The 26,758-nt window shown below is 47.1% G+C and overlaps 1 protein-coding gene across 1 annotated transcript; it reads left to right on the top strand.

Moving 5' to 3' along the window:
- Positions 1 to 26,592, top strand: Dipk1c (divergent protein kinase domain 1C). Its single transcript, XM_012947947.2, has 4 exons — positions 1 to 189; positions 13,933 to 14,604; positions 24,206 to 24,370; positions 26,276 to 26,592. Exons 1-4 carry the CDS (start codon positions 1 to 3, stop codon positions 26,531 to 26,533), a joined length of 1,284 nt encoding a protein of 427 aa, XP_012803401.2. The 3' UTR covers positions 26,534 to 26,592.
- Positions 26,593 to 26,758: the final 166 nt, after the last annotated feature.

The raw sequence follows: 26,758 nt of genomic DNA, 5'->3' as shown, positions 1-26,758 counted from the left end.
ATGGCGCGGGCGCCGGGCGCGCGGGGCCGGGCGGCGCGGGGCGGGCGGTGCCGGCGGGGCGCGCTGGTGGCCTTCGCCGCGTGGACCGCGGGCTGGGTGCTGGCGGCCGCGCTGCTGCTCCGCGCGCACCCGAGCGTCCTCTCCGAGCGCTGCTCGGACGACAAGAGCCGACGCATCCTGGCCGCGCTGGTAGGTCCGGACGCCGCACTGGCCCGTCGTGCGGTCGGGGTGTGTGTGTTGCGGGGTGGGGGAATCCCGGGACACCTGCCCCTGACCCTGCGAGTTCGGGTTCCCCCGCCGCCTCCCCAGCTGCTGCATCGTCGCGCCCACCCCACTCAAGGACCCAAGTCTCTACATTGGGTGGAAAGCGGAAGCACAGGACCTGGTGGGGGGGGGGGTCTCAGTTTGGGAATCTTCTAGGGATACGTGGGGGGGGGTGGCATTGCTCCCCTTTTCTTAAAAATCAGCCTTTTGTCCCAAAACTGCTCCTCCTGCGCGACACCCCCTGAGCTTGAGCTCCTGAATAAAGTTTGCTGCGGGTCTGTTCCAGGTCTGGTTACCCACGTTCAATCCAGACGGCCAGTTTGGGGGACATCGCCTCTGCTTCTCAGCTACCCCCTCACCCTTCTGTGATTCCGCCCTGGGCTGCCCAGTGACATCCCTCCCTCCCAGCCTGGCTCAACCTCAGGTAGATCGCAGCTAGGGCTCCACCTTCCTGTGCCTCAAAATCAAGTCTGGGCAGTGCGGGTCTTGGGAACCTAAGGCAGAGCGCGAGCCAGGGAACACTGCGGCGCACTGGCTCGTCCAGCAGACTCTGTCCCGGGCCTCCACTGTGGTCTCCCAATGAGGGAGGGCCATAGGGCCGACTCCAAAAAAACCCCGCCAGGCAGCTGGGGAAAGACAGAAACACTTGGCATTTGCAGACTTCTGAGTGCCCTGGGCTTGAGCCCTGAAACATAATGCTCATCTTTGCTGGTTAGGAAACACAGGCTGCTTCTTAGGAAACCAAAAAGACAGTCGAGCATCTCCTACCTGTAGAAAGGGGACAGAGCAGCGCCTACTCCAATTCGATTTCTTCGCTGATTATTCACGTCCTAAATAGTGCCTGGCTGAGCATTTGGTTTGGAAGTTAATATATTTTTCTTAAAAAAAAAAAATCCAAGAACTCATTGATGGTGGCCCATGGGGCAGAGGCATACAAGGGCACCAGAGACTTACAAAAGTTGGATTTATTTTTTCAGATTATGAAATTTTCAAAAGTGGCAGTGTAATTTTTTTTAAGATGGGGTCTCGCTGTAGCCCAGGCTGACCTGGAATACACTACTACGTAGTCTCAGGCTCAAGGTGGCCTCGAACTCATTGCAATCCTCCTACCTCTGCCTGGTAAGTGCTGGTACTAAAGGCGTAAACCACCACTCCTGGCTGAGTTGTTATTTCTTTTTAATACGTAATTTTAGGACTGGGGAGATAGCATGAGGATCTGAGTTTGATCCCCAGAATCCACGCATGGCGGTGCACAATTGCAATCCCAGTGCTGGACAGATAGAGACAGGCATATCTCTGGGTAACTTGTTGGCCAGCAGGTGAGAGTTCCAGGCCAGTGTAAGACCAGTCAATGCCTCAAAAAAAAAGATGAACTCTTGTGAAGACTCCATGAACACACATACATTATGCCAACAGACAAATGATCTATAAAATGAGATTGGAAAAATTAAAGAACCCTAAGAAGTCGTGTTCCCCGATAGTATGGTGCACCTGACATACTGACTCCCTCCTGTGAGGCAGGGACCTAGCTCTCAGTCCACCCCTTACTGCATCCACATTCCATCAAGTTGTCAGTGGCTCATGTATTTTCCCAGTAACCATCCAAAGATCCTTCTCATCTACAAAGATTTCCTCCCTCTGTTCTGGAGAAACGGACTAAGTCAAAGAAAATTGACTAGTTTGGCTAATATGCAGACCCTGTTTACAAACTTAATATAGTAATCTTTTCTATTATCATGAAACAAACCCCATTTTTCATTTATTTACCTTTGCTCCAACAGAGAAAGGCTTAATGGATATTAAATCACTCGATGTAATTTGAGTAATGGCTAATCATAACTTTCCCAGCATTCCAGGTTGTAAATTAAAAGCAATTCTGTTAGAAGCTTTACCAATATGTCGTCGATGGCAGTCACATGGAATCATTTCCAGTCTGACATGGAGCTGAAGAGATTGCTTCTGTCGCTGATGGCTCTCAATCTTAACTCTTGCCAAAAGATTGATTCTTAGCTCTTGCCAAAGGATGATGCCCACACCCGTCTTCCCAAAGTTTGTCTGATGGTGTCGCAAGTGAACTGCTGTGTTGCGAGCATTGTGAAAGCTTTGTGTGAGTTTGTCATTCCTCTTTACTCTCCATACCCCCCTTTCTACTCCTTTCATTCTAAATTAGTTTTTTTTTTTTTAATTTATTTATGAGAGAGTGGGGGTGGAGAAAGAGAATGAGCTCCAGGGTCTGTTGCCATTGCAGACTTTGTATACCTGCCTATATGAGTACTAGGGTACTGAACTCTGGCCATTGGGCTTTGCAAGCAAGCACCTTTAGCCGCTGAGCCACCGCTCCAGCCCCCTGAACTTGTTGATGCAAAGCCTTCCCAGTGCCCTGGCTCAACTTTTGCCTGGGACCCTAAACTGGGAAGAGACTTAAATCCGAACCCAGTCAACTGCCTGTCAAGCAGAGGTTAGTACAGTGGCTTCCAAGGTCTGGAGCTGAATTGCGCCTCTGTGTTCTGGCTCCTCTGCACTTTCATTCTGCCTGGCTTTCATCCTACACATAATAAAACTGGTTGTTATTTTTCTGACTGGCCTCCAGACTCTCATTAGCTTTCACTCTGAGTGTTGAGCACAGAAGAAAATTGGAGCCAAAGGGAGGTTCTCTTTGGCAGAGCCCGGAGTCCTGAGGAGTTCCCCGCGCTGGCAGCCAGGCTTCCCAGCCCCCTCCATGGCAGGTGCTATGGCTGTACCGCGGGGAGAACTGACTTGTCCTATACAGCAGTCAGGTGACGGAGCTTAGGAGCTTTTGGGGGTGAGGCCTGGGGTCTGCGGGTCCCCCAAGGCTCCCTAACACCTGTAGAGACAAGACTATGTGAAAAAGCCTGCTTGACTTGTTCTGAATCCTTTGAGCCCTAGGACTTAAAAAAATATTAGTTTATTATTTTAAATCTGTTTAAAATTTTCATTTATTTATTTGAGAGACAGAGTGAGAAAGAGGAAGGGAAGCAGAAGGAGAGAGAGATAGAAAGAAAGAACAGACGGATGGATGGACAGGGCCTCCAGCCACTGCACACGAACTCCAGACTCATGCACCATCTTGTATATCTGGCTTACGTGAGTACTGAGGAGTCGAACCTGGGTCCTCAGGCATTGCAGGCAAACGCCTTAACCACTAAGCCATCTCTCCAGCCCAAAATTATTTAGTTTTTATTAACACACAAAGAATTATGTTTCATTATGGGGGTTTTACTTATTTTTTAAATTTATTTACTTTTTAAATTTATTTAATTTTGGGGAGGGGACAAATCTAAGACGAACAAGAGTGAGGGAGATAGCACTCAGGAGGCAGAGGTAGGTGGATTGCTGTGAGTTTGAGGCCACCCTGAGAATACAGAGTGAATTCCAGGTCAGCCTGGGCTAGAGTAAGACCCTACCTCAACACACCCCCCCCAAAAAAAAATGAGTGTGTGTGAGAGAGAATTAGAATTGGCTCACCAGGGCCTCCAGCCACCGTATCGAACTTCAGATGCATGTTTCACCTTGTGCACACGTGCCACCTTATGCATGCTTCACCTTGTGTGCCTGGCTTACATGGGATCTGGGGAGTTGAGCATGGGTTCTTAGGCTTCACAGGCAAGTGCCTTAACCACTAAGCCATCTCTCCAGCCCTTTCTGTTTTTTTATAAGAAGTTGCACACATAGGCTTCTCTCTCCCCCGCCCCAATTGTGCTAAGGGTCTTTGGTGGGGTTACTGGTATTCATTGTGGGATTGTGGGGACCAAGAGGCCTCAGTCAGTGTCCGCAGGGCTGGGGGAAACATGGTGTCTCAGGGTATTCCCGTCCACCCTCAGGCTCTTGCACTCTTTCTGCCCCTCATATGAACACATTTCCCTGAAACTTGGTGGGCAAGAGAGAGATCTGATTTAGTCTTGCTTTCTCTGTGGACTCTAGATCTTTTTGTTTTTTTGTTAAGTGAGGTTTGAGTGACCACAGTATTGGTTGCCATTTCCCTAGAACTGGTTTTCAGGCTAGCCATGAGAGCATAATTTGTGTCACCATTTCCCCTGGAATGAATTCTGGGCCCTGGCAGATGAGGTGGAGGTGACCCTTCTCCTGGTGGACAGTCTGCTCTCACTTCTTGATGTATCCTTGTTCTCCATACCGCAGACACGCAAGGTCCCAGCTGCCCCACACCAGCCTCAGAGAAACCAGGATATCTTAATTTTTTTAACTTTGTATTGACCACCTCCATACATGTATACAATATTCCATGATCGTAAACCCCTCCTATAAACTCTCCCTTTTCCTCCTTCCCTATCCCCACATCCACTGAATCCTTCTTTCCAACTAGTCCCTATTTTAATTTGATGTCATCATTTTTTCCCTTTTCTATGATGCAGGTTTGTGCAAGTAGCATCAACCACTGTGAGCTCATGAATGCCATGGTACCATGGCCACTTTATGGCTGAAAGAGTGTTATAAGCACTCCCCCCCTCTCTCTTTGGCTCTTAGAGATTATGGTGTTATTTATTTATTTATTTGAGAGAGAGGGAGATGATAGATAGATAGATAGATAGATAGATAGATAGATGATAGATAGATAGATAGATAGATAGATAGATGGATGATGGATGGATAGAAAGATAGAAAGCAGGAAAGAAACAAAGAATGAATAAGGGTGCACCAGGGCCTCTAGCCACGCAAACGGACTCCAGAGGCATGTGTCATCACGTGCATCTGGCTTATGTGGGTCCTGGGGAATCAACCTGGGCTTCATAGGCAAGTGCATTAATTGCTAAGCCATCTCTCCAGCCCAGATTATGGAGTTTTAAACATTTTTTTGTTTGTCTTCCCCTCTTTCCCTTCCCCTCTTTTAGCCTCCTTTCTGCTTTCATACCACGTGTTTCCTCTTGTCCTTTTCCCCTTTTGTTCTCCTCTTGTGGTCCCCTGTTTGGAATCTAAACCTTGGGACTTGAGCTTTAGATTTCAGATCACAACCCTTCTCCTCCCAGCACATCCCGTAATCAAGCAAAGGAGAACCCTCTCCTGGCCTGGCTGGGAGTTGTTAGGACCCTACCTGTTCAGGGAGCCACGTGGGCAGGAGCTGGCTGGGGATCGTATTGGGCCACACTGGGTCATTGACGAACCTGGCTTCTGCAGGCAGAGCATGTCACAGAGCTGGAGACAAGATGCTCGGTGCCGGTACCTGCTGAAGTCAACTCTGCTGGACACCATGTCCAGTAGTTTTACCCATCTTCATCAATCCCGTCAACAAACTCTTTGAAGCATTTTGCAGAAGACAAAACTGGACTCCAGGGAGGCAAACTAACTTGGTCCTGTTTCATATAGTTGAGGGGCCAAGATGTTCCCCTGTGCCATAAGAGAGTAAAGACTCCGAGATGGTGAGATGCCCACATGGCAAACCCTGAGCTGCTACTTAGGGAATATTCAACCATCTCATAGCTTAATAACTTTCCAGTAAAGTATTTTTTAAAATATTTTTATTTTATTTATTTATGAGAGAGGGAGAGAGAGAGAGAGAGAGAGAGAATGGGTGTGCCAGGGCCTTCAGTCACTGTAAATGAACTCCAGAAACATGTGCTACCTTGTACATCTGGTTTACATGGGTCCTGGGGAATCGAACCTGGGTCCTTTGGCTTTGAAGGCAAGTGCCTTAACTGATAAGCCATCTCTCCAGCCCCTTAATAACTTTTAAAATACTTCAGATATATTCCCAGAGGGCCTGGGAGGATTGCTCAGTGGATAAAATAGTTGCTATGCAAGCTTGAGGACCTGAGTTAGGTTCCCAGCACCCATGTAAAAGCTGGTTGTGGTGACACACATCTGTAATCCCAGCACTGAGGAGGCAGAGAGAGAGAGAGACAAGAGAATTGTTGGGGCTCACTTGTCAGCCAGGCTGACTAAAAATAGCAGCTTTGGCCTCAGGGAGAGAGTCTGTCTGAAGGAAACAATGTGGAAATCCAATAGAAGAGGACATCTGATGTTCTCCTCCTCTGTTTTCCACATATGCACACATAGGGTGTGTGCATTAGCACCAACATGTGCATACGTCACACACAAGCCACACTCCCCTCCCCCAACAAAATTCCAGCAATATAATAGTCAGAAGGCTTAACTGCCTTGAGGCTAGTTCAGTGCTATGAGATTTAATCTTGTTGCCTATGTTGGTAATTTATTTAAAAAAAATTTTTTTAGAGAGAGAGAGAGAGAATTGACACACCAGGACCTCAGCCACTGTAATGGAACTCCAGATGCTTGCACCACCTAATGGGCGTGTACGACCTTGGGCTTGCCTCACCTTTATGCATCTGGCTTATATGGGATCTGGAGAGTTGAACATGGGTCCTTAATCTCTCCATCCCACTAACTCATTTTTTGTTTATTTGTTTTTATTTATTTGAGAGCCACAGACAGACCGAGATAGAATAGACAGAGAGAGAGAGAGGAGAGAGAACGAGAGACAGAGAGAGAGAGAGAGAGAGAGACAGACAGAGAATGGGTGCATCAGGGCCTCCAGCCACTGCAAACAAACTCCAGATGCATGTGCCACCTTGAGCATCTGGCTTATGTGGGTCCTGGGGAATCGAGCCTCAAACTGGGATCCTTAGGCTTCACAGACAAACACTTAACTGCTAAGCCATCTCTTCAGCCCCCCAGTAACTCATTTTTAACAGGGACGTCTTATCTTTCTTTGTGGTTGCAGAAACTGTCAAGGCTCCAAGGGGACACAGTAGCTGAGGCCTATATCCAGGCAGATTTCATATTGATAGGGGAAACTGAGGTGTCTTTATGAATGGTGCAGCTGTTCTCAGCTCTTGAATGGGCTGTATAACACAGGAGTTAGGGTGCTGAAAGCTCACAGCCACGCAACACTCCCATAAGTCAGTGACCTCTGGGTTCAATGAATAAAATCCAGAGACCACACAAGGCGAAGCTTATAAAGATGTTAGTCTAGAGATTCTAGACAGAGGGTAAGAGCAGGAAAGGAGGCCGAACCTTCACACCAGGTATCCACGCACCTCGCCAGGTTTCTAGGGCAAGTGGAACTCCTTAAAGGAAAAAGCAACAGGGGAGGACCAGATGATTCTCTCTTATAGGATCAAGGACATTTCTCTGCACACAAGTACTTTTACTTTACTTAAAGATAAAGCAAAGTGGTGAAGGCACTTGCCTGTAAAGCCTAAGGACCCAGGTCGGGTTCCCCAGCACCCACATAAGCCAGACACACAAGGTGATGCAAGCGCAAGGTCGCACATGTGCACTAGGTGGTGCGCGCATCTGGAGTTTGATTGCAGTGGCTGGAGGCCCTGGTGCTCCAATTCTCTTTCTCTCGTTTAAAAAATAAAAAATAAGGGCTAGAGAGGTGGCTTTGCAGTTAAGGCACTTGCCTGGGAAGCCTAAGGACCCATGTTTGACTCTCCAGATCCCACGTAAGCCAGATGCACAAGGTGACACAGTGCACAAGGTTGCTCATATGCACAAGTGGCGCACACATCTGTAGTGTGATTGCAGTGGCTAGAGGCCCTGGCACACCAATTCTCTCTCTCTTTTTCTGTCTCTCATAAAAAAAAATAAAAATAAAAAAAATAAAAAATAAAAAGGCAGAAACAACAGACTCTTCAAGTGAGGAGGGGATTACAGAGCTGGAGATCCACTGCCCCTGTGGGAGCCTGACTTTTCATCTGGTAAAGTAAGCCTCTCATGCAGAATCTGTGATTGGTCAGCTTAAAGGATGCTTAAACACCGGCTGGTCCCTGAAGCCAGCACTATGCACAGTCCAATCATGCCCACCCTTGGGTGGCTGGGCCTCTCTACCTTTGCTCTCTACCATCCTCGGTCTCCATTTTGAAACACTTCTGAAAGCTAATATAGCCATCTACCACGGGTCCTGAACCAAGGAAACAATTTAGCTTGTTTTTTTTGTTAATATTTCTTTTGTTTTGTTTTACTTTATTTTCTAGAGAGAGAGAGGGAGAATGGGTGTTGTCCTTTCCACATTCATTTCATAAACCCCAAACCTTGGCAGGAAGTACCAGAGTTAAAGTTGTAGCCACATGCTGTTAAATTCCAAAACCACAGCATGTGTACAAAACTTCACAGGCACCGAAAACAATTTCACCCAAGTGTGTTCATGCAGCTTCTGTATGAGACTTAGTTTTCTAAAGATAAAAATCCAGTTCCAGAGAGGTGGTGGAAAGAATGTAAGAGACAAAGGCAGGACAGGACTCCTTACAATGCACTCTTCCAGACACAAAATGGCCTGGATATCCATGACTCACAGTGCCTGACACTACCTACACAAGACCATCATAATAGGAAAAGATCATGACGTCAAAATAAAAGAGAGACTGAGAAGGGGAGGAGGGGATATAATGGAGAGTGGAGTTGAGAAGGGGAGAGAGAGGGAATTATCATGGTTCATTGTAATTATGGAAGTTGTCAATAAAAAAAATTTTTTAAAAATCAAGTTCCAGGGCTAGAGATATGACTTAGTGGTCAAGGTGCTTGCCTGCAAAGGCAAAGGACCCAGGTTTGATGCCCCAGGATCCATGTAAATGTATGCACAAGGTGGTGCATGTGTCTGGAGTTCATTTGCAGTGGCTGGAGGCCCTGGCTCATCAATTTGCATTATCCCTTTCTCTCTTTCTCAAATAAATAAACAAATAAATAAATAAATAAATGTTTAAAAGAAAAAAAATCCAGTTCCAGGCACACAGTGTCATTTGCTTGCTGGAGGTTCAGACCCAGGACTTTCTGTCTGCAGAGAGCTATGACTTGTGACATTGTATTTGGCAAGTGTGACCCACATCCCGTAGGAGAAACAGAGATTTAAAGGCCAATCACTGGCAGGAGACCCCCATCTGCTCAGCATGAAGCCAGGGATGGGGTCAGTTCAGACAAGGTGGCTTGAGTCTTTCAGGCTGCTGTTTATTTACTGTCTGAAAATCCACAGTTTTGTTTTTTTTTTTTAATTGTGTATGTGTGTGTGATGTATGTATGTGTGTATGATGTGTGTGATATATTTCTGTGTGTATGATGTATGTGATGTATGTGTGTGTGACATTTGTGTATGCACATGGGGAGACCCAGACATCCTTGGGGTATTTGTTCTCGCCTTCCATCCGCTCTTTGAGACAGAGTCTCCATTGTTTCTACGGCTGTGTATGTTCCCGTTTAGACCACAAACTTCCAGCTTCTCTTGGCTCTGCCACGGTGTGTTGTCATCACAGAAGTGTGCGCCGCATTACATGGGTGCTGGAGAATTGAACTGTGGATGGCAGGTTTACAAGCAAACACCATTAACCCTGAACCATCTCCCCAGGTCCCCAGGTACTTCATTTAAGCATGGGGGTATCTCTCTATTGATAGCTAGATATTTGTGCAGTTGGTCTAAGGTAACTAGGCCTGGAGGGATGGCTTAGCAGTTAAGGCGCTTGCCTGCAAAGCCAAAGGACCCAGGTTCAATTACCCAGGACCCACATAAGCCAGATGCACAAGGGGGCGCACATGTCTGGAGTTTGGTTGCAGGGGCTGGAAGCCCTGGCGTGCCCATTCTCCCTCTCACTGTCTGTCTCTCTCTCTGACTCTAATAAATAAAATTTAAAAAATAAGGCAACTCTAAAAGTGCATAATCACACACGTTGGGGGGTCAGGTGTGCTTTGGAATTCAGACCTTTTGTATATTACAAAGATGATACAGCATGTGCACGTTGTGTTTAGCATATGGGGCAGAAACAGTCATCCAGCAGATTGTTAATTTGCAGGCAAAGGTATGCAACTTTGCTACAAAGGCTTTTATCTCTTGTGCCTAGTTTGACACCACATGTGGTCAAATGAGTCATGAACATTTGTGGCTTTCAGTGATTTCAAAAAATATCTTCTTTATTTATTTGAGAGAAAGAGAGAAAGAGGGAGATAGAAAAAATATAGGCAAACCTGGGCCTCTAGCCACTGCACACAAACTCCAGACACATGCGTCACCTAGTGTGTGTGTGGCTTTATGTGCAGTCCTTAGGCTTTGCAGGCAAGCGCCTTAATCACTGAGCCATCTCTCCAGCCCCCTCAGAGATTTCTTTTATTTGAAAATTATTTTATTTTGGAGTTATTTATGTGTCTAGACACAAGAGAGTTCATCTTCTTGGGGTTAATGAGGTAGACTAACATGAAACGCCAGCCTCTTTTTGAAGTGTATGTGGTGAACGGTCTCAGAGTTACTCTGCGCTCATCTTGAAGGCGTGGCCCTGGTACGTACTTTGTAGCTTCCATGTGAGCTTCTCTCTTGGCCGTACAGTCTTCTGTGCGAGGGAGGCAGAGCGGGGAGGAATGCCTTAGCGTGGCTGGGGTTGGGCCCAGGCTTCCGGCTACTGCTCTAGTGACACACTGCGCCACGCTGCATGGCATCTGAAGTACTCTGCATCTGTGTGTTTTACAGTAAGCAAAGCAGGGTGAGACAAATGCTTTGTAATTAAAAATATATTGATTTTCTCTATGTGTGTGCGTGTGCACACACCAGAGGAAATGTCAGGTACTTGTGGCCACTTTTCATGTTTCTTTTTTTTTTTCTTTTCTCTCTCTCTCTCTCTTTTTTTTTCGAGGTAGGGATCTCACTCTAGCCCAGGCTGCTGGAATTCTCTATGTAGTTTCAGGGTGGCCTCGAACTCATGGTGATCCTTCTACCTCTGCCTTCCAAGTGCTGGGATTAAAGGCGTGCGCCACCACGCCTAGCAACATGTTTGTCTTAATGTCTGGAAAATTGAATCTGGTCCAGCAGGCTTTGCAAGAAAGCACCGTTAGCCACTGAGCGACCTCCTGAGCTAGATGTTTTGTAATTTTATTCTTTTTTTTTTTCTTTTTTTTTTTTCTGTTTGGAGAGTCAGCTTTTATAGGGAAATAACCACACGATGCTTACAGTAAAAACAGGATCAGGAGTTAAACCACAAAGTTGCATACTGTTAAACAAGGGGAGGGGATGTTTCAAGAAGTTACAAGGTTACATAGGTCATATAGGTGGAACTGTGGCAAGAAACATTCTATGCTATGTAATCGCAAAGACATTTAGAAACAGAGATACAGGGAGGGGTCATCCCATCCTTTAGTCAACAGTAAACACCTGCATTGTAACTTTATTCTTGTTTATGACCTTCCAAGGACTAAGGTGACTCTGTTTTTTATTCATTTTTTGACTTTTTGTTTAATGCCATGGAAGTCCAGGAGAGAAGAGAGGCCTATATTTGCTCATGTGTGTGTGTGGGGGGGGGGGAGTTATTTGCAGGGGTGGGGTGGATAAGCCTGGGAAATATGCTCAACCTTGAATCACAAATCTAGACATTGGGTTTCCTGACAGAGAATAAAACTGTCAGAACAGAATTAGGGGCTGGGGAGGCATCTCAGTGGGGAGAGGGCATAGCGAGCGGGCACAGAGCCCCAGGTTCTGTTCCCAGCATCACATACACTGGTATACTGGGTGCGGTGGTTCATACCTGTAATCCCAGTTCTAGGCTAGCCTAGGCATGAGACTGTGTCTCCAAAATAAATAAATACACCCACACATACATAATAAAGACAAACCTTACAAAACCCAAAGAATTATAATTGTCTCTTTCATTTTATTAATGCCTCTCTCTTTCTCTTTCCTCTCTCTTGTAGTGTAGGATTGTAAGACCAGTCTTTTTTTTTTTTTAATTAATTTCTTTTTTTGTTCATTTTTATTTATTTATTTAAGAGTGACAGAGAGAGAGAGAGAGAGAGAGAGAGGCAGATAGAGAGAATGGGCGCGCCAGGGCTTCCAGCCTCTGCAAACGAACTCCAGACGCGTGCGCCCCCTTGTGCATCTGGCTAACGTGGGACCTGGGGAACCGAGCCTCGAACCGGGGTCCTTAGGCTTCACAGGCAAGCGCTTAACCGCTACGCCATCTTTCCAGCCCTTAATTAATTTCTTTATTTCTTTATTCTGGTTTTTCAAGGTAGGGTCTCACGCTAGCCCAGGCTGTCTTGGAATTCACTATGGAGTCTCAGGCTGGCTTCAAATTCACAGCGATCCCCCTACCACTGCCTCCCAGTGCTGGGATTAAAGGCGTGCGCCACCACGCCCGGCCCTGTAGTCTTTCTTAGGAATTGTGGTGTGGGGAGAACCACCAACACCTTCCCATGGCTCTGTCCTTAGGTCCTCTAAAGAGTAGGAGAAACTCCTTAGCCTTCCAGGGTGGCCCTCACTGGCGCAGGGATTGTTAATAGTTCCCACACTTCCAGAATGTATCCCAAGCCATGTCTTCTGGTGCCTTCTTTCCAGTCTGTCAGAGACCTGTTCTCTGAGCTCCCTGGGGTCCTCCTGTAAAAGCCGCGCATGCTACACTGCTCTCTATGTAGGCCACAACACTTCAAGCTGAAAATAGCAAGTGTAAGGCGTGGGCCTGCTATAAGGGACAGCGCTGTGGTCAGCCCTGGGGGCATCTGACCTTGTGTTCTGGGATGGGAATATTAACTGCTCCCTAGGCCAGTCTCTGATAAAAAGCCAGAGTCCAGAGTCATGGCCTGGGCCAGTACTTTCAGGATTAAGGTTTTCCTAGGCCCATCTTGCTGAATCACAGGAGACAAGCTTCTGGCCTCCATATGCCTGGCTTTGAAGACCTGATCTTCAACCCCATTAAGTGACACAATCATCATGAGATTCTCTCCTCACTCTCACAAAATTAGAGTTGTTCTTCCATGTCTGTGAGGACTGGTTCTAGAACCCCATGGAAGCCTCATCCAGAGGTGCTCTAGTCTCTTGCATAAAAATAGCTCCATATCTTTATATTACCTGTGCACATCCTTCTATATGCTTTATTTTTAACTATTAAAAAAATATTTCATTTATATTTATTTATTTATTTGACAGAGAAAGAGGCAGAGAGTGAGAGAATGGGCGCACCAGGGCCTCCAGCCACCGCAGAGGAACTTAAGATGCATGCGCCCTTTTGTGCATCTGGCTAATAGGTCCTGGGGAAAGGAACCTGGGTCCTTTGGCTTTGCAGGCAAACGATTTAACCGCTAAGCCATCTCCCCAGCCCTAAATTATTAATTCATTTGGTTGCAAACACACACACACACACACACACACACAGAGAGAGAGAGAGAGAGAGAGAGAGAATCAGACAGAGAGAATGGGTACACAAGGTCCTCTATCCACGGCAAACAAACGCTAGATGCATGCACCACTTTGTGCATCTAGCTTTTTGTGGGTACTGGGGAATCACACCCAGGTTGTTAGGCTTTGCAGGTGAGCGCCTTAACCACTGAGCCATCTCTCCAGCTCTCCTTCATACACTTTAAATCGTCTCTAGGCTTCATCTGTTACCTATTGCAATGGAAGTAGTAATTGTTCTGTGTGTTGAAGGGGGCAGTGATGAGGAAGAGTGTCCACATGTTAGGTCCAGATGCAATATTATTTAAAAAAAACAGTTTCAGTAGAGGATTTTTCTGGAGACCCTCCAGGAAAAGATGGCTACCTGAACCCACCATTTGAATGACCTCCATAATTCATATCTGGGAGATTTCTCTCTACAGTCCATTATGAGATCCTGTGTATGAGACTGAGCCGTGTGCTTTGTCCTGGCCCCAGGCTAGTGAAGGCCTGGCCCCTAAGCCCACTGTGACCCACCATTCTCTTCCTTCCAGTGCCAGGACTACAGTGACGGGCGGCTCACGGGGACCCTGTGTGAGGACCTGTGCGTGGCCGGGGAGCTGCTGTACCAGTGCTGTCTGTACTACGAGCGAGGCAAGAAAGTGCTGCAGGCCCGGTGGCGTGGCCGGCCTGTGGTCCTCAAGTCCAAGAGGGAGGCTTTCTCCAGCTTCCCACCCCTCGGTCTGCTGGAGGAGGAAGTGGGGCCAGGCTCTCAGGGTGTCCCCAAAGCCGAGCTGCTCCTGTTGGTGGCTGGGGAGGTCAAGAACATACTAGGCCTGGAGCTGCCCAACAGCAGCATGGGACCCCTGTGGCCAGCCCAGCAGGGCCCCGGCTGGAGGCGACAGCTGGCCAGTGCGTGGACGCTGGTCCAGCAGGAGGAGTATGTGTACTTCAGCCTGCTGCCCGATCTGAGCCCACACATCCTGCCCGTGCTGGGCTCCTGTGGCCACTTCTATGCGGTGGAGTACCTGGCTGCGGGCAACCCTCACCACAGAACCCTTTTCCCCCTGGACGAGGCCACCCCCAGGGCTGGCCAGGCCAAGGCCACCAGCCACATCGCCCTCAGCTTCCTGGACATGGTGAGCCATTTTGACAATGACTTCTCCCACCGCCTCCACCTCTGTGACATCAAGCCTGAAAACTTTGCCATCCGGAGGGACTTCACGGTAAGTGAAGCGGGCGCTGGGTTGTGTATGGTGGGGAGAAGAGAGCTTCTGGCCTGCGTGGGAGGAAATGAGATCGTGGTTTTGGGGGGGGGACTGAGCGCAACTTTGGGCAGCCCATACGCTCAGATCACTCATGTCTTCTGGACCACTTCCTTGTGGGTGCCTAGACAAAGGGATTTAAATAGATGCATCTTCTGTCTCAAAACCAGGAGTACACTGCAGGAGCTGCCAGAGCACAGAAACAGGACAGCCCAGTGGCTACTTAGCACTAATGCATAAGTTACGCCCCACGGTCAGCCTGGGCTGCGGAGTGTCTGTGACCTGGGCGGCACAGGGTGGTGAAGAGACTGTTCAGGGGCTGTTAGGACAGCTGCCCAGCCTGGACCTTCTGCATTCAAACTCCAGAATGCTGGCAACAGGCGACGTTTTCCAGCCTCGTCCTTCGGGAGTGGTTCGTTCATTTCCGATCTGTGAATGGACTTCTAGAGGGAAGTGTTTCAGTAGGTGAAGTGCTTGCCTCACAAACACGAGGACCCGAGTTCAGTCCTCAGTACTCATGCAAAGTCGCCAAGCTTGTAAACTCAGCGCTGGGGAGGCTAAGACAGGAAGAATCCCCAGCGGCCAGTCGGTCTAAACAGGCCGGTGAAAGACCCGGACTTTAGGAGATGGATGCGAAGCCTGAGCAATGACACCCAAGGTGGTCATCTGGTCTCCTCATGCACCCTCTGGTCCCCACAAACACATACAGGCGCTTGCGCACACACACACACGCGTGCACACACACACGGATATTTATTTATTTGAGAGAGAGAAAGAGGCAGAGGGAGAGAGATGATGAGAGAGAGAATTGGAGCACCAGGGCCTCCAGCCTCTGCAAATGAACTTCGGATGCATGTGCCCCCTTGTGCATCTGGCTTACATGGGCCCTGAGGAATCAAACTGGTGTCCTTTGGCTTTGCAGGCAAGCGCCTTAATGGCTAAGTCATCTTTCTAGCCCAGGGATCAATCTATCTTTCTTTCTTTCTTTCTTTCTTTCTTTCTTTCTTTCTTTCTTTCTTTCTTTTTTTTACAGAGAGAGAGAGAGAGAATTGGTATGCCAGGGCCTCTAGCCACTGCCAGCAAACTCCAGGTGCATGCACCTCTTTATGCATCTGGGTTCATGTGGGTACTGGAGAATCGGACCCTGGTTGTTAGGCTTCGCAGGCAAGCGCCTTAGCCTCTGAGCCATCTCTCCAGTACCAGAAGGAATTTTTTAAGTGGAACACTGACTATGTGCCCTTCGCCTTTGCCCCAGAGTGCATTTTATGGGTTGGCTCTGGGCCCTGGCCACGTGTTACCCTGGCTTTCATGCTGCAGTTGGCAGGATTGGGGAGGGCAAGGACAGGAGAGCCCACTTCACTAGCCTTTGTCCTTCTTGCAAACTGTAGGTATAAGGAATCAGCTATTTTACCTAAGATTTTTCAGCTTTTAAGTGAAAACTAGCAATTTCCATACCACCAGAAGAACTTATTAGCAATGCAGTTTTTCATTTGTTTGTTTGTTTGAAGTAGAGTCTGCCTTACTCCAGGCTGCTGACCTTGAATTCACTATGTAGCCTCAGGGTGGCCTTGAACTCATAGCAATCCTCTTACCTCTGCCTCCCAAGTGCTGGGATTAAAGGCGTGCACCACCATACCCACAAATTCTTATACTGTACCTCAGACCCACTTAATCTGAGCTCAAAACCATACCTTCTAGCCAGGCATGGTGTACACGCTTGTTAATACTCAAGAAGGAGGTTTAGAGGTTCAAAACCAGCCTGGGCTATACAATGAGACCCCACAACAAAAACAACCAAGCAGGGGTTGGAGAGATGGTTTAGTGGTTAAGGTGCTTGCCTGTGAAGCCAAAGGACCCAGATTTGATTCCCCAGTGCACAAGGTGGCACATGCATCTGGAGTTTGTTTGCAGTGGCTAGAAGCCCTGGTACCCCCATTCTCCCTCTCTCTCCCTCTCTCTTTCTCTCTCTCTCTTTTAAATAAATAAATAAAAGATTTAAAACAACAAACAAGCAAGCAAACCAACAGGGCATCTTCAGATGGTTCTGCCGCATGCTCAGAGTTGAGAACTTACATACTCAGGAACCCCAAAGGATACGCTTGTCTTTGAACTTGGGCTGCTTTGTTGCCCAACAGGGATAGAGTCTGTAGAGATGTGTTGTAAGAATGGAAGATTGGGCTGGGCATGGTGGCACACGCCTTTCATCCCAGCACTTGGGAGGCAGAGGTAGAAGGATTGCTGTGAGTTCGAGGCCACCCTGAGAGTACATAGTGAATTCCAGGTCAGCCTGAGCTAGAGTGAAACCCTACCTTGGAAAGCAAAAAAACACCAAAAAGCAAGCAAACAAACAAACAAAAAAGAATGGAAGATTGGGGCTAGAAAGATGGCCCAGTACTTAAAGGCACTTGCTTGCAAACCCTGACACCCTGGTACCATTTCTCAGTATCTGTGTAAAGGCAGATGCACAAAGTGGTGCATGTGTCTGGAATTTGTTTGTAGTGGCAGGAAGCCCTGGCATGCCCATTCTCTCTCTCTTTCTCTACCCTCTCTCTCATAAATTAAAAAAATAAAAATAAAAATAATTTGAAAAAGAAAAAGAATGGAAGATTCCAACTCTCCCACCTCAGGCCTTCAGCATTCATCCAGTGGTTGAAGAAACCAGAAAATGAAGGCTACCACCCACTGTGGCCAACAAGCTCTTCTTTCCAGCAGATGTCTCTTGCTCTAGAGAACAAAGGTGGAAGGAGCCGGGGGTGCCTCGGGCCAGTAAACTGTCTGCACAAGCCTAAGGACCTGAGTTTGGATTCCCAGCACTCATGTAGAAAGCCAAGTGTTGGTAGACAACTGCCATCCCAGTGCTGTGGAGGCAGAGAGGCCTGCTGGCCAAGATCATTGAGTTGGGTTGATGAGCTCCAGGTTCAGGGAGAGTCTGCCGCAAAAACTAAAATGGAGGACTGGAAAGATGGCTTAGCAGTTAAGGTGCTTGCCTGCAAAGCCAAAGGACCCAGCTTTGGTTCTCCAGGACCCACGTAAGCCAAACGTACAAGGGAGCACATGCATCTGGAGTTCATTTGCAGCAGCTGGAGGCCCTGGTAGCCCATATTCTCTCTCCCTCTTTCTCTCTGGGCCCCCTCAAAGAAATAAATATATGGAATATAATGTTTAAAAGAAAAAAAACTAGAGATTAGGCCTCTGTCAGTTGGATATTCAGCAAATATTTTCTCCCATTTTGTGGGTAATCTATTGGCTTTGCTTATTGTATGCTTGTCTGTGAAGAAGCTCTTCATCTTCATGTGATCCCATTGGTTGAGTGGCTGTTTAAGATCCTATGCTACTGGGGTTTTGTTCAGGAAGTCTTTTTCCATTCCTTTATCATGGAAAGTTCTTCCTATATTTTCTTCCAGTAGTATCTGAGTTTCTGGTCTTATATTGAGATCTTTGATCCATTCGGACTTGAGTGTTCTGCATGGTGAGATGTGTGGATCAAGTTTCAGGTTCCTGCATATGGTTATCCAGGTTGTCCAGCACCATTTGTTGAAGATGGTATCTTTTTTCCAGCCTGTATTGTTAGGGCCTTTGTCAAATATCAAGTAGCTGTAGTTGCTTGACCCAAAGTCTGGGTCCTCAATTCTATTCCATTGGTCTATACTCCAAGAGAAAAAAAAAAAAAAAAGCCTGTTGGCCTTGGTGCAATTCCCCAGACAACTGTATAAAGCCCACAGGGCAGTGGTAAGAAACCCTGGCTTGAGCATGCATGTGCGAGCATGCTCACACACACATGCAAATAAATAGATAAAAATTTAAAAACTAAAGTTAAAAAAAGAGAAAAGGCTATATTTCTATGGAAAGTAAAGGTTTCCAAGTATTCTATAGTAATGGATTAAAGTTAAGTGAATTTTGTTCCAAGAAGTATTTTTTTCAATGAAAAACTCTTAAAACTGTCAATATAATTCTAATTGAAATTGATACATTTAAAAACAGAGAGTTCAAAATGTCACTCTAGTCCAAATATCCTAGGTTCATGGAAATCACTGAAGGCACACCTTGCTTTCTTGGGCACAGTGAGGTCAGCAGTGGCCACATGGTCAGAGTATAAGGACATAAAAGACCAGAATCCAAGCATCTGGATGTGTAATTGCTGAGGTGCTTTCAACCTTTAACTGTAAATTTTAATTAAATTCAAAAAGAAAAAAACTAAAATGGGCTGGAGAGATGGCTTAGCCATTAAGATACTTGTCTGCAAAGCCAAAGGACCCAGGTTTCATTCCCCAGGACCCACGTAAGCCAGATGCACAAGGGGGCACATGTGTCTGGAGTTCATTTGCAGCAGTTGGAGGCCCTGGCATGCCCATTCTCTCTCTCTTTCTCTGTATCTTTCTCTCTATCTCAAATAAATAAATAAGAATTAAAAAAAAAACTAAAATGGAAAATGATTAAATAAAACACCTGATACCAACTTCTGGTCTTCATATCCACATACATGTGCACACACATGAATATGCACACCGCGTGCACGCGCGCGCACACACACACACGCATGAAGAAGGTGGAAGATGGACCAGAAAGCATCTCATTCAGTGGACCATGAGATAATTCTCTTGGAAATTTCTACTTTGGAGAAGATGAAGAACAGGTAATTTCATGCAGTCAGAATTGTATGATTTTCGGGACATTGACAAGTATGTCGGCTTTCCTGTTTGTTCTGTGACCGTGTTTATTTTGGGAGTGCAGGGTTGTGCTGACAGGGGCTCTACTCATTCTAGGCCACACAGTACAAATTAAAAAATAAATCTGGGGCTGGAGAGATGGCTTAGCGGTTAAGCGCTTGCCTGTGAAGCCTAAGGACCCTGGTTCGAGGCTCGGTTCCCCAGGTCCCACGTTAGCCAGATGCACAAGGGGGCGCACGTGTCTGGAGTTCGTTTGCAGAGGCTGGAAGCCCTGGCGCACCCATTCTCTCTCTCTCCCTCTATCTGTCTTTCTCTCTGTGTCTGTCACTCTCAAATAAGTAAATAAATAAAAATTATTTAAAAAAAAAAATCTGGCCCTCACTGGGAGATGAGAAGAAAAGTGTCATAAATGGGACAGAGGAGGAACAATCAGCTTGGGGAGGCTGCAGAGACTTCCAGAAACTACTGGAAGAAGAAAAGGTTCTCCTAGCCCCTAATCATAATTCATAAAGACAATAGGTTCACTAGCATAGCTCCCATTCACTTTCAATGGCTTAGCCAGACTAAATGATGAAATTATCAATTTATTTCGACTTAATAACTGTTACGCCCAGTTCTCGGCCCCCCCCAGTGACCACCAAGGAGAACCAAACACGTACGCAAGGACAAGGAGCATTTTTTAATATTCGGGCTTAAGCTCGGTCCCTTGACTTCACCAACGCAGTGGATCCACAGAAGAGCCCTGAGAAGCAGGAGGGTAGGGTTTTTATGGGGATTTGAGCATAGAAGGAGATTGGTACGTGATTGGTTGATTTAAACAGTCTACTCTTCTGGTTGGCTTAAGATGTTGGTGGGCAAAGTTGGCGGGCTGGAGCTAGGGGAATTGAGCTGATCTATGACTATAGGAATGTCTCATGACTTCAGGACTGTGTGGCATAATGTATGGCATAACCGGTTTAACTGTTAAGCCTACCCTTATGGCAAGGTCGGCGGGCTGGAGCTAGGGGAATTGAACTTTATGACTTCAGGAATGTATGGCATGATCAGTTTTCAGTAACTGTTAAGCCTATCCTTACCAGAAGATTAAAAACTTAGATCTTGCTGGGAAACAGAAACTTAGGCCTACTGAGGACTCTGAAGCCTGTCATGGCGTCCGTTTGGTTCCTGAGTCCTTCAATAACAAGGTAGGAAAGATTGATTAAAATAATAAATTGTTTGCCATGCCTAAATTTATAGTTAGCCAAGGCCTCTGAACTAGGGGAGAGTTCTCTATTCATTTTTGCACTTTTTTTTTTTTTGTTGTTGTTGTTGTTTTTCGAGATAGGGTCTCACTCTGGCTCAGGCTGTCCTGGAATTCACTCTGGAGTCTCAGGGTGGCCTCGAACTCACAGTGATCCTCCCACCTCTGCCTCCCGAGCACTGGGATTAAAGGCGTGTGCTACCACGCCCGGCTCTGCACATATTTTGAAATGTTTACCTCATGCTCTTTTTTACTAAATAATTCCCAAGAAACTTTATTGCCTTCCGGCAATCTTAAATGAAAAATGAAAACAAACAACAAGAAAAAAAAAAAAAAAACAGTGCTTGTGCTTCCCAGTGCTACACAGAATGGAGGAGAACAAAGGTGCGTCAGAGGGGAAGGAAGGCTGGCCTGTGAGGGCTTGCGGGAAGGCACCAACTCGTCAAACGTCACATTGCTTGGTGGCTTCTTCATGCCTTGAAGCTACAAGCTGCTTGGCTCAGGCGGACTCCAGATTCTTGCGGATTTGAGTTCACCTTTTTTTTTTTTCCTGTTGCATCCAGGTGGTGAAGGAAAATCTGCATAATTTACAAGTTATTTTCTTTTCTGATTTTGAAGCTTATTTGGTTTGAAGCCAGAAAGACAAATCTAAAATTCCAGGACATCTTCAAGTCAAGTTCTCACTCTGATAAATTCTTTTTCTTTTGGTTTTTCAAGATAGGGTCTCACTCTAGCCCAGGCTGACCTGGAATTCACTCTGTCATCTCAGGGTGGCCTTGAACTCATGGTGATCTTCCTACTTCTGCCTCCTAAGTGCTGGGGTTAAAGGTGTGCACCATGCCTGGCTAAGAAACTTTTTCTTTTCATTATTTCTTGCTTTCCCCTGCCCCACCCCAAGGTACAGTCTCACTTTAGCTCAGGATGACTTGGAATAATTCACTGTGTAGTCTCAGGATGGCCTTGAACTCATGGTGATCTTCTCACCTCTGCCTCTGGAGTGCTGAGATTAAAGATGTGTGCCACCACGCCTGGCTTCATTATTTATTTCTTAATTTTTAAAATTTGTGTGTGCGTGTGTGTGTGCACATGTGTGGGAGTGTGGATGTGGACATACCACAGCTTGCACGTGCAGGTCAGAGGACAAGTATGGCATGTTTGTCCACTGCCATCTTCCTCTTCAGTTCGAGGCAGGGTCTCTGGTTCTCATTGTTTATATTCTGTTTTCCCAGACTGGTGGCCTGTAAACTTCTGGAAACTCTCCTGCCTCCTGCTCTCATCTCACTGTAGGCATGCTTGGATCAAGGAAGTCTGGCACAGTTTCTGGCTTTCACCTGAGTTCTGGGGATCCAAGCTCAGGCTACGTGGCAACTTCTTTCTCCACTGAGCTATGGCTCCAGTCCCTGTCAGTGGCACTCGGTGGCTGATCCTACTGGGTTAGGACTCGTATATGTACCTCTTCATTTCTGCTGCTATCTCCTGTCTGAAAACAGCTGACTTGGGTAGTAACGTGCCTGAAACAAAGAACCTAGGTACTGCCCACCCAGTTCTACTGTGACTCTCCACAGCCAAAGCTGGCTTTGGTTGCTTACTCTCCTGGGGATAGATTGTACAACTCTCATAGCTTTTATAATATTCAACCCCAAGGGTGTGAAAAGAATGTGAAAATTGTCATAATCTAAGTGGAATTGGCTGGGTGTGGTGGTGCACGCCTTTAATCCCAGCACTAAGGAGGTTTGAGGTAGGAGGATCACTGAGTTCGAGACCAGCCTGAGATTACAGAGTGAAATCTAGGTCAGCCTGGGCTACAGTATGAGATCCTACCTTGAAAATTAAACAAACAAACAAAAATGTGGAGTTGCTGACAACAAAACCTCAATGCAGTGGGAAGGTATGAAGGGTGACTGCTTAGCAGGATTGCAAGAGAATTCTGTTCTCTGGACTCATCGAAGCAACAGGCTCACACAGTAGCCACCATGGCCTTTGATAAGCTATTTCTACAAGGACATCTGTCCAGTAGCATTTGATTCATCCCTGGACTGATGCCATGCTCGCTATTAGTCATTGTGAGCGATGATCACTGTGTTCCAGTCTCTGATGTTATCTTTTTTGCTTCTGGCTTCTGTTTTTAAAAGTTTCCCCCTACCTCAATCTCTTTAAATGTGCCTAGAGCACATATCTTTATATAATGATGCTCGGCTAGTTGCAAATACATACATACATACATACGTACATATATATATATATATTTCCCCCCCACACAGGCATGTGTTACTGAGCCTGGCATATGCATGGATTTTGGGGATCTGAACTCGGGTCTTTACATTTTTACAAGTGCTTTTACCCACATTGCCATCTCTCCAGCCCTACATATCAGTCTTCTTAGCAGAACCTTCTCTGATTGTTTTTTATTTTATTTATTTATTTGAGAGAGAGAGAGACAGACAGACAGAGAAAGAGACAGATAGAAAGAGAATGGGTGTTCCAGGGCCTCTGGCCACTGCAAATGAACTCCATATACATTCACCACCTTGTACATCTGGCTTACATGGGTACTGGGGAATTGAACATGAGTCCTTAGGCTTCACAGGCAAGTGCCTTAACTGCTAAGCCATCTCTCCAACCCAGATAGTTTGTTTTTCAATATTATTAGGGACAAATATTAGGGACAGTCACAAAGCAACAGAAGAAAAATTCATTTTTAAAGAGCAAGTATCCAAAGATGAAAGTTTTATGTGTGGTTGTAGTCCTGAATCCAAGGCCTTAATGAGAGATACCCAAAGTTCTTTTGCAGCTAGAACTTTGCAACATAACCTATGATAATTGCTTGTGTCAAGAAAGACAGTTGTGAACTCTGCAGAGAAAGCAAGCCACTTCCCTGGGCACAGACTGGGTTTCTCACTTTTTTTTTCTTGTTCTTTTTTTTTAAGGAGGGTCCTGCTGTAGCCCAGGCTGACCTGGAATTTGCTACGTAGTCTCAGAGTGCCATCAAACTCATGGTGATCCTCCTACTTCTGCCTCCTGAGTGCTGGGATTAAAGGCGTGCACCACCACGCCCAGCTACAAGTCTTATATTATTTCTGTTCAGTCAGTTCTTGGCCTTCTGGATGTGATCAGGTGTCGTATTCCTGTTCAAAAATATTAGATGTGAGCTGGTGTGGTGGCGCACGCCTTTAATCCCAGCACTCGGGAGGCGGAGGTAAGAGGATCACCGTGAGTTCGAGGCCACCCTGAGACTACATAGTGAATTCCAGGTCAGCCTGGACCAAAGTGAAACCCTACTTTGAAAAACCAAAGAAAAATTAGATAGCACCTAAAACACCACAGCCTTACCCTGTCTCATCACCCCATCACCTACTTCTTGCTTCCTTCACCTCAAAATATTAAAAGCATAATTTCAGCTCATAGTATATATAATACTCAGCATTCTAGCAATATTTTTCCCCCAAGGTGGACTGACCTGGAATTCACTATGTAGTTTCAGGGTGGCCTCCAACTCTGGGCGATCCTCCTACTTCTGCCTCCCGAGCGCTGGTATTAAAGGTGTGCACCACCACGCCCATCTGGGCTTCTCACTTTGGCGGGCAGAGACAGCCCTGGGGTCATATCATGTGGTCAGCAGTCCTAGGGTCACTGAACGCTATGTCCCTGATGGCAGGTGGTGGCTATCGATGTGGACATGGCCTTTTTTGAACCTAAAATGAGGGAAATCCTCGAGCAAAACTGCACAGGAGATGAAGACTGCAACTTCTTTGACTGTTTTTCGAGGTGTGATTTGCGAGTGAACAAGTGTGGAGCGCAGCGCGTTAACAGCAACCTGCAGGTGAGTGGCTGGTCGCCGGCAGGACAGGAGACGCCTGGGCCCTGCCTGCCTCGGCCCCTCCACATGCGGCCGGCCCTTCTCCCGGTTTTCGGCAAGGGCAGGACAGGGTCTCGGGAGCTCTCTGTCCCTGCTTGTGGCCTATCCGCGGGGGTGGCTGGACAAGTGGGTTAGTGGGATCTTAGTGGGTGGAGGACCCAGCCTCAGCCTTTGCTGGGCTTCCTGCTTCCTTGAGACATTCCTCCTGGTGCAATGTCTGCCTCCAAGAAGCTCTCCCTGGATGGATGGGAACAGATCTCTCTGTGGCTGACTGATGAATACAGGCCGTTTAGAGAAAAGGAGACGCTGGACAGACACCGTGTTCAGACAGGCCAGGCGAGCAGCATGGGCTCTCTGATCCTGTTTTCATTAAATGGTGTATTATCGACAAGGCAGATACTAAAGTATCAATATCAATTATTTCTGAATGATGGGAATACACATAGCTTTTATTTTAGTTTGCTTTTATTTTAGCTTACTTTTTTGGGGATTTTTTTGTGCAGTTTCTTTGCAAACTTAAATTTTCCTGCAACACCCCCTCCCCCCCCCACATACACACCACATAACACTCACTACACACTGACTGATGGACGAGGAAGTAGATTCGAATTTCATGGCCTGTTAGCATTAAGAACTGTGAGATAGTGGCTCACCTGTTGACTTCAGCTCCTAAAATAGAACGGTTCAAAGCTTCCTTCCTTCCTTCCCTCCCTCCCTCCGTCTTTCTTTCTCCCTCCCTCCCTCCCTTCCTTCCTTTCTTCCTTCCTTCCTTCCTTCCTTTCTTTTGAAAGAGAGGCAGAATAAGAATGAGCATGGACACATCAGGGCCTCTTGCTGCTGCAAAGAATTCCAGATGCATGTACCACTTTGTGCATCTGCCTTTACCTGGGCACCAGACTGGCGGGCTTTGGAAGCAAGCACCTTTAACCACTGAGCCATCTCTCCAGTTCCAGAAGCTTCTTAGCAGAGCCTTACGCCTGCAGCATGTCCCCCTGGAATGTAACTTCTTCTGATGGGGCTCCAAGGGCTATGGAGGTCACGACCCACGTTTGTATGCTTTTCAGTGCCATGCTATGGACCCCGCAGGACAGCCCTGTTTGATGGTTATTATTACGTGGTCGTCTTGTGGGTAACATGAAGGTGTCACCTAGGCATGAAGATGAAGCAAACGTGGCCGCCCCGAGACCTACCTGCAGTGGGGACAATTCCTTATGTGGTGGCTGCTGCCCATGACTCTGTTTCACGTTGTCTTTGGTTGGGTCCCTGTCTGTGTCAGTTACTTTCTCCCAGCTGGGACAAAATGCCTGAACAGAAGTAGTTTATGAAAGGAACAGAGTTTCACTGGGATTGCTGTTCCGGAGGGCAGAGTCCAGCGGGGCAGGTATGGGAAGCCGGTGTTACATGGTCACACTGGCAAACAGCAAGTGGGGAAAGACAGCAGCCGGTGGGGCCCAGCTATAGGACCTCCAGGTCCACGGCCCAGTGACCTACTTTCTCCAACACAGCTCAACCCCCCTAAAGGTTCCGTGACCCACTGGAACAAGGCCACCACCTGGGGATTAAGTATGCAAACATCTGAGCCCGTGTGGGACATTTAATACTACAACCACCATGACCCCCATTGAAGAGTCACCTGGAACTTTCCCCCTACTATTCTGGGGCTGGAAATAGATTTTTCCTTTTCATAGGGAGGTAGCCTTCTCTCTTAGGCAGGGTGTGTTCCCAGAACTTAATTAATGGTTCAACGTTTCCAGGGGGTAAAACCCGCCCAGAGTCATCTCTACAAGGTCAGCTCAAAGCCAGCCAAGAACCTGGGAGCTGTCAAGGGCCTCTTGCCACCGTGGTTGAGTCTCTCCTTCTTTCTCTCAGGTCATCTGCGACAAAATATTTAGACGCTGGTTCTCCTCAACTCTCAAGAGCCCCGCGGTCTCCCTCCAGCTGCAGCGGCAGCTGCAGCAGGCGGTCCAGGAGTGTGCAGACTCAGGAGGCCCCTGGAGGAAATCTTGGAGGGCCACCCCCAGCGTGTTCTGGAAGCTTCGATGGCTCCTTCAGGCTACACTGAGAGAGCTGCAGGAAGTGGAGAAGTCACCACTCCTTGGCCAAGAACATCTTGCACAGGGAAAGTGACCTTGGAGGGATTACAAGAGAGGGGATGTTGTTGTGCAAATGAATCACCTCTGAGATGCCGTGGTCTTCCGAAGTGTGCAGTTGCTCAAGCTTTTGCACACTACCTCAGGTGCTGTGATGTGCACCTCCCAGCTTGGTCCATTCCTGTCTGGTCCTGATCTCTGCCCTGTCACCCCTAAGAAATAAACTGAGGGAGGAGGTTGGGAACGCCTGCAATACTCCGCA

The sequence above is a fragment of the Jaculus jaculus genome, chromosome 15, assembly GCF_020740685.1.
Source record: "Jaculus jaculus isolate mJacJac1 chromosome 15, mJacJac1.mat.Y.cur, whole genome shotgun sequence".
NCBI classification, from domain to species: Eukaryota; Metazoa; Chordata; class Mammalia; order Rodentia; family Dipodidae; genus Jaculus; species Jaculus jaculus.
Note: the sequence above shows the minus strand (reverse complement) of the source record. Positions and strands in the feature narration are given on the sequence as shown.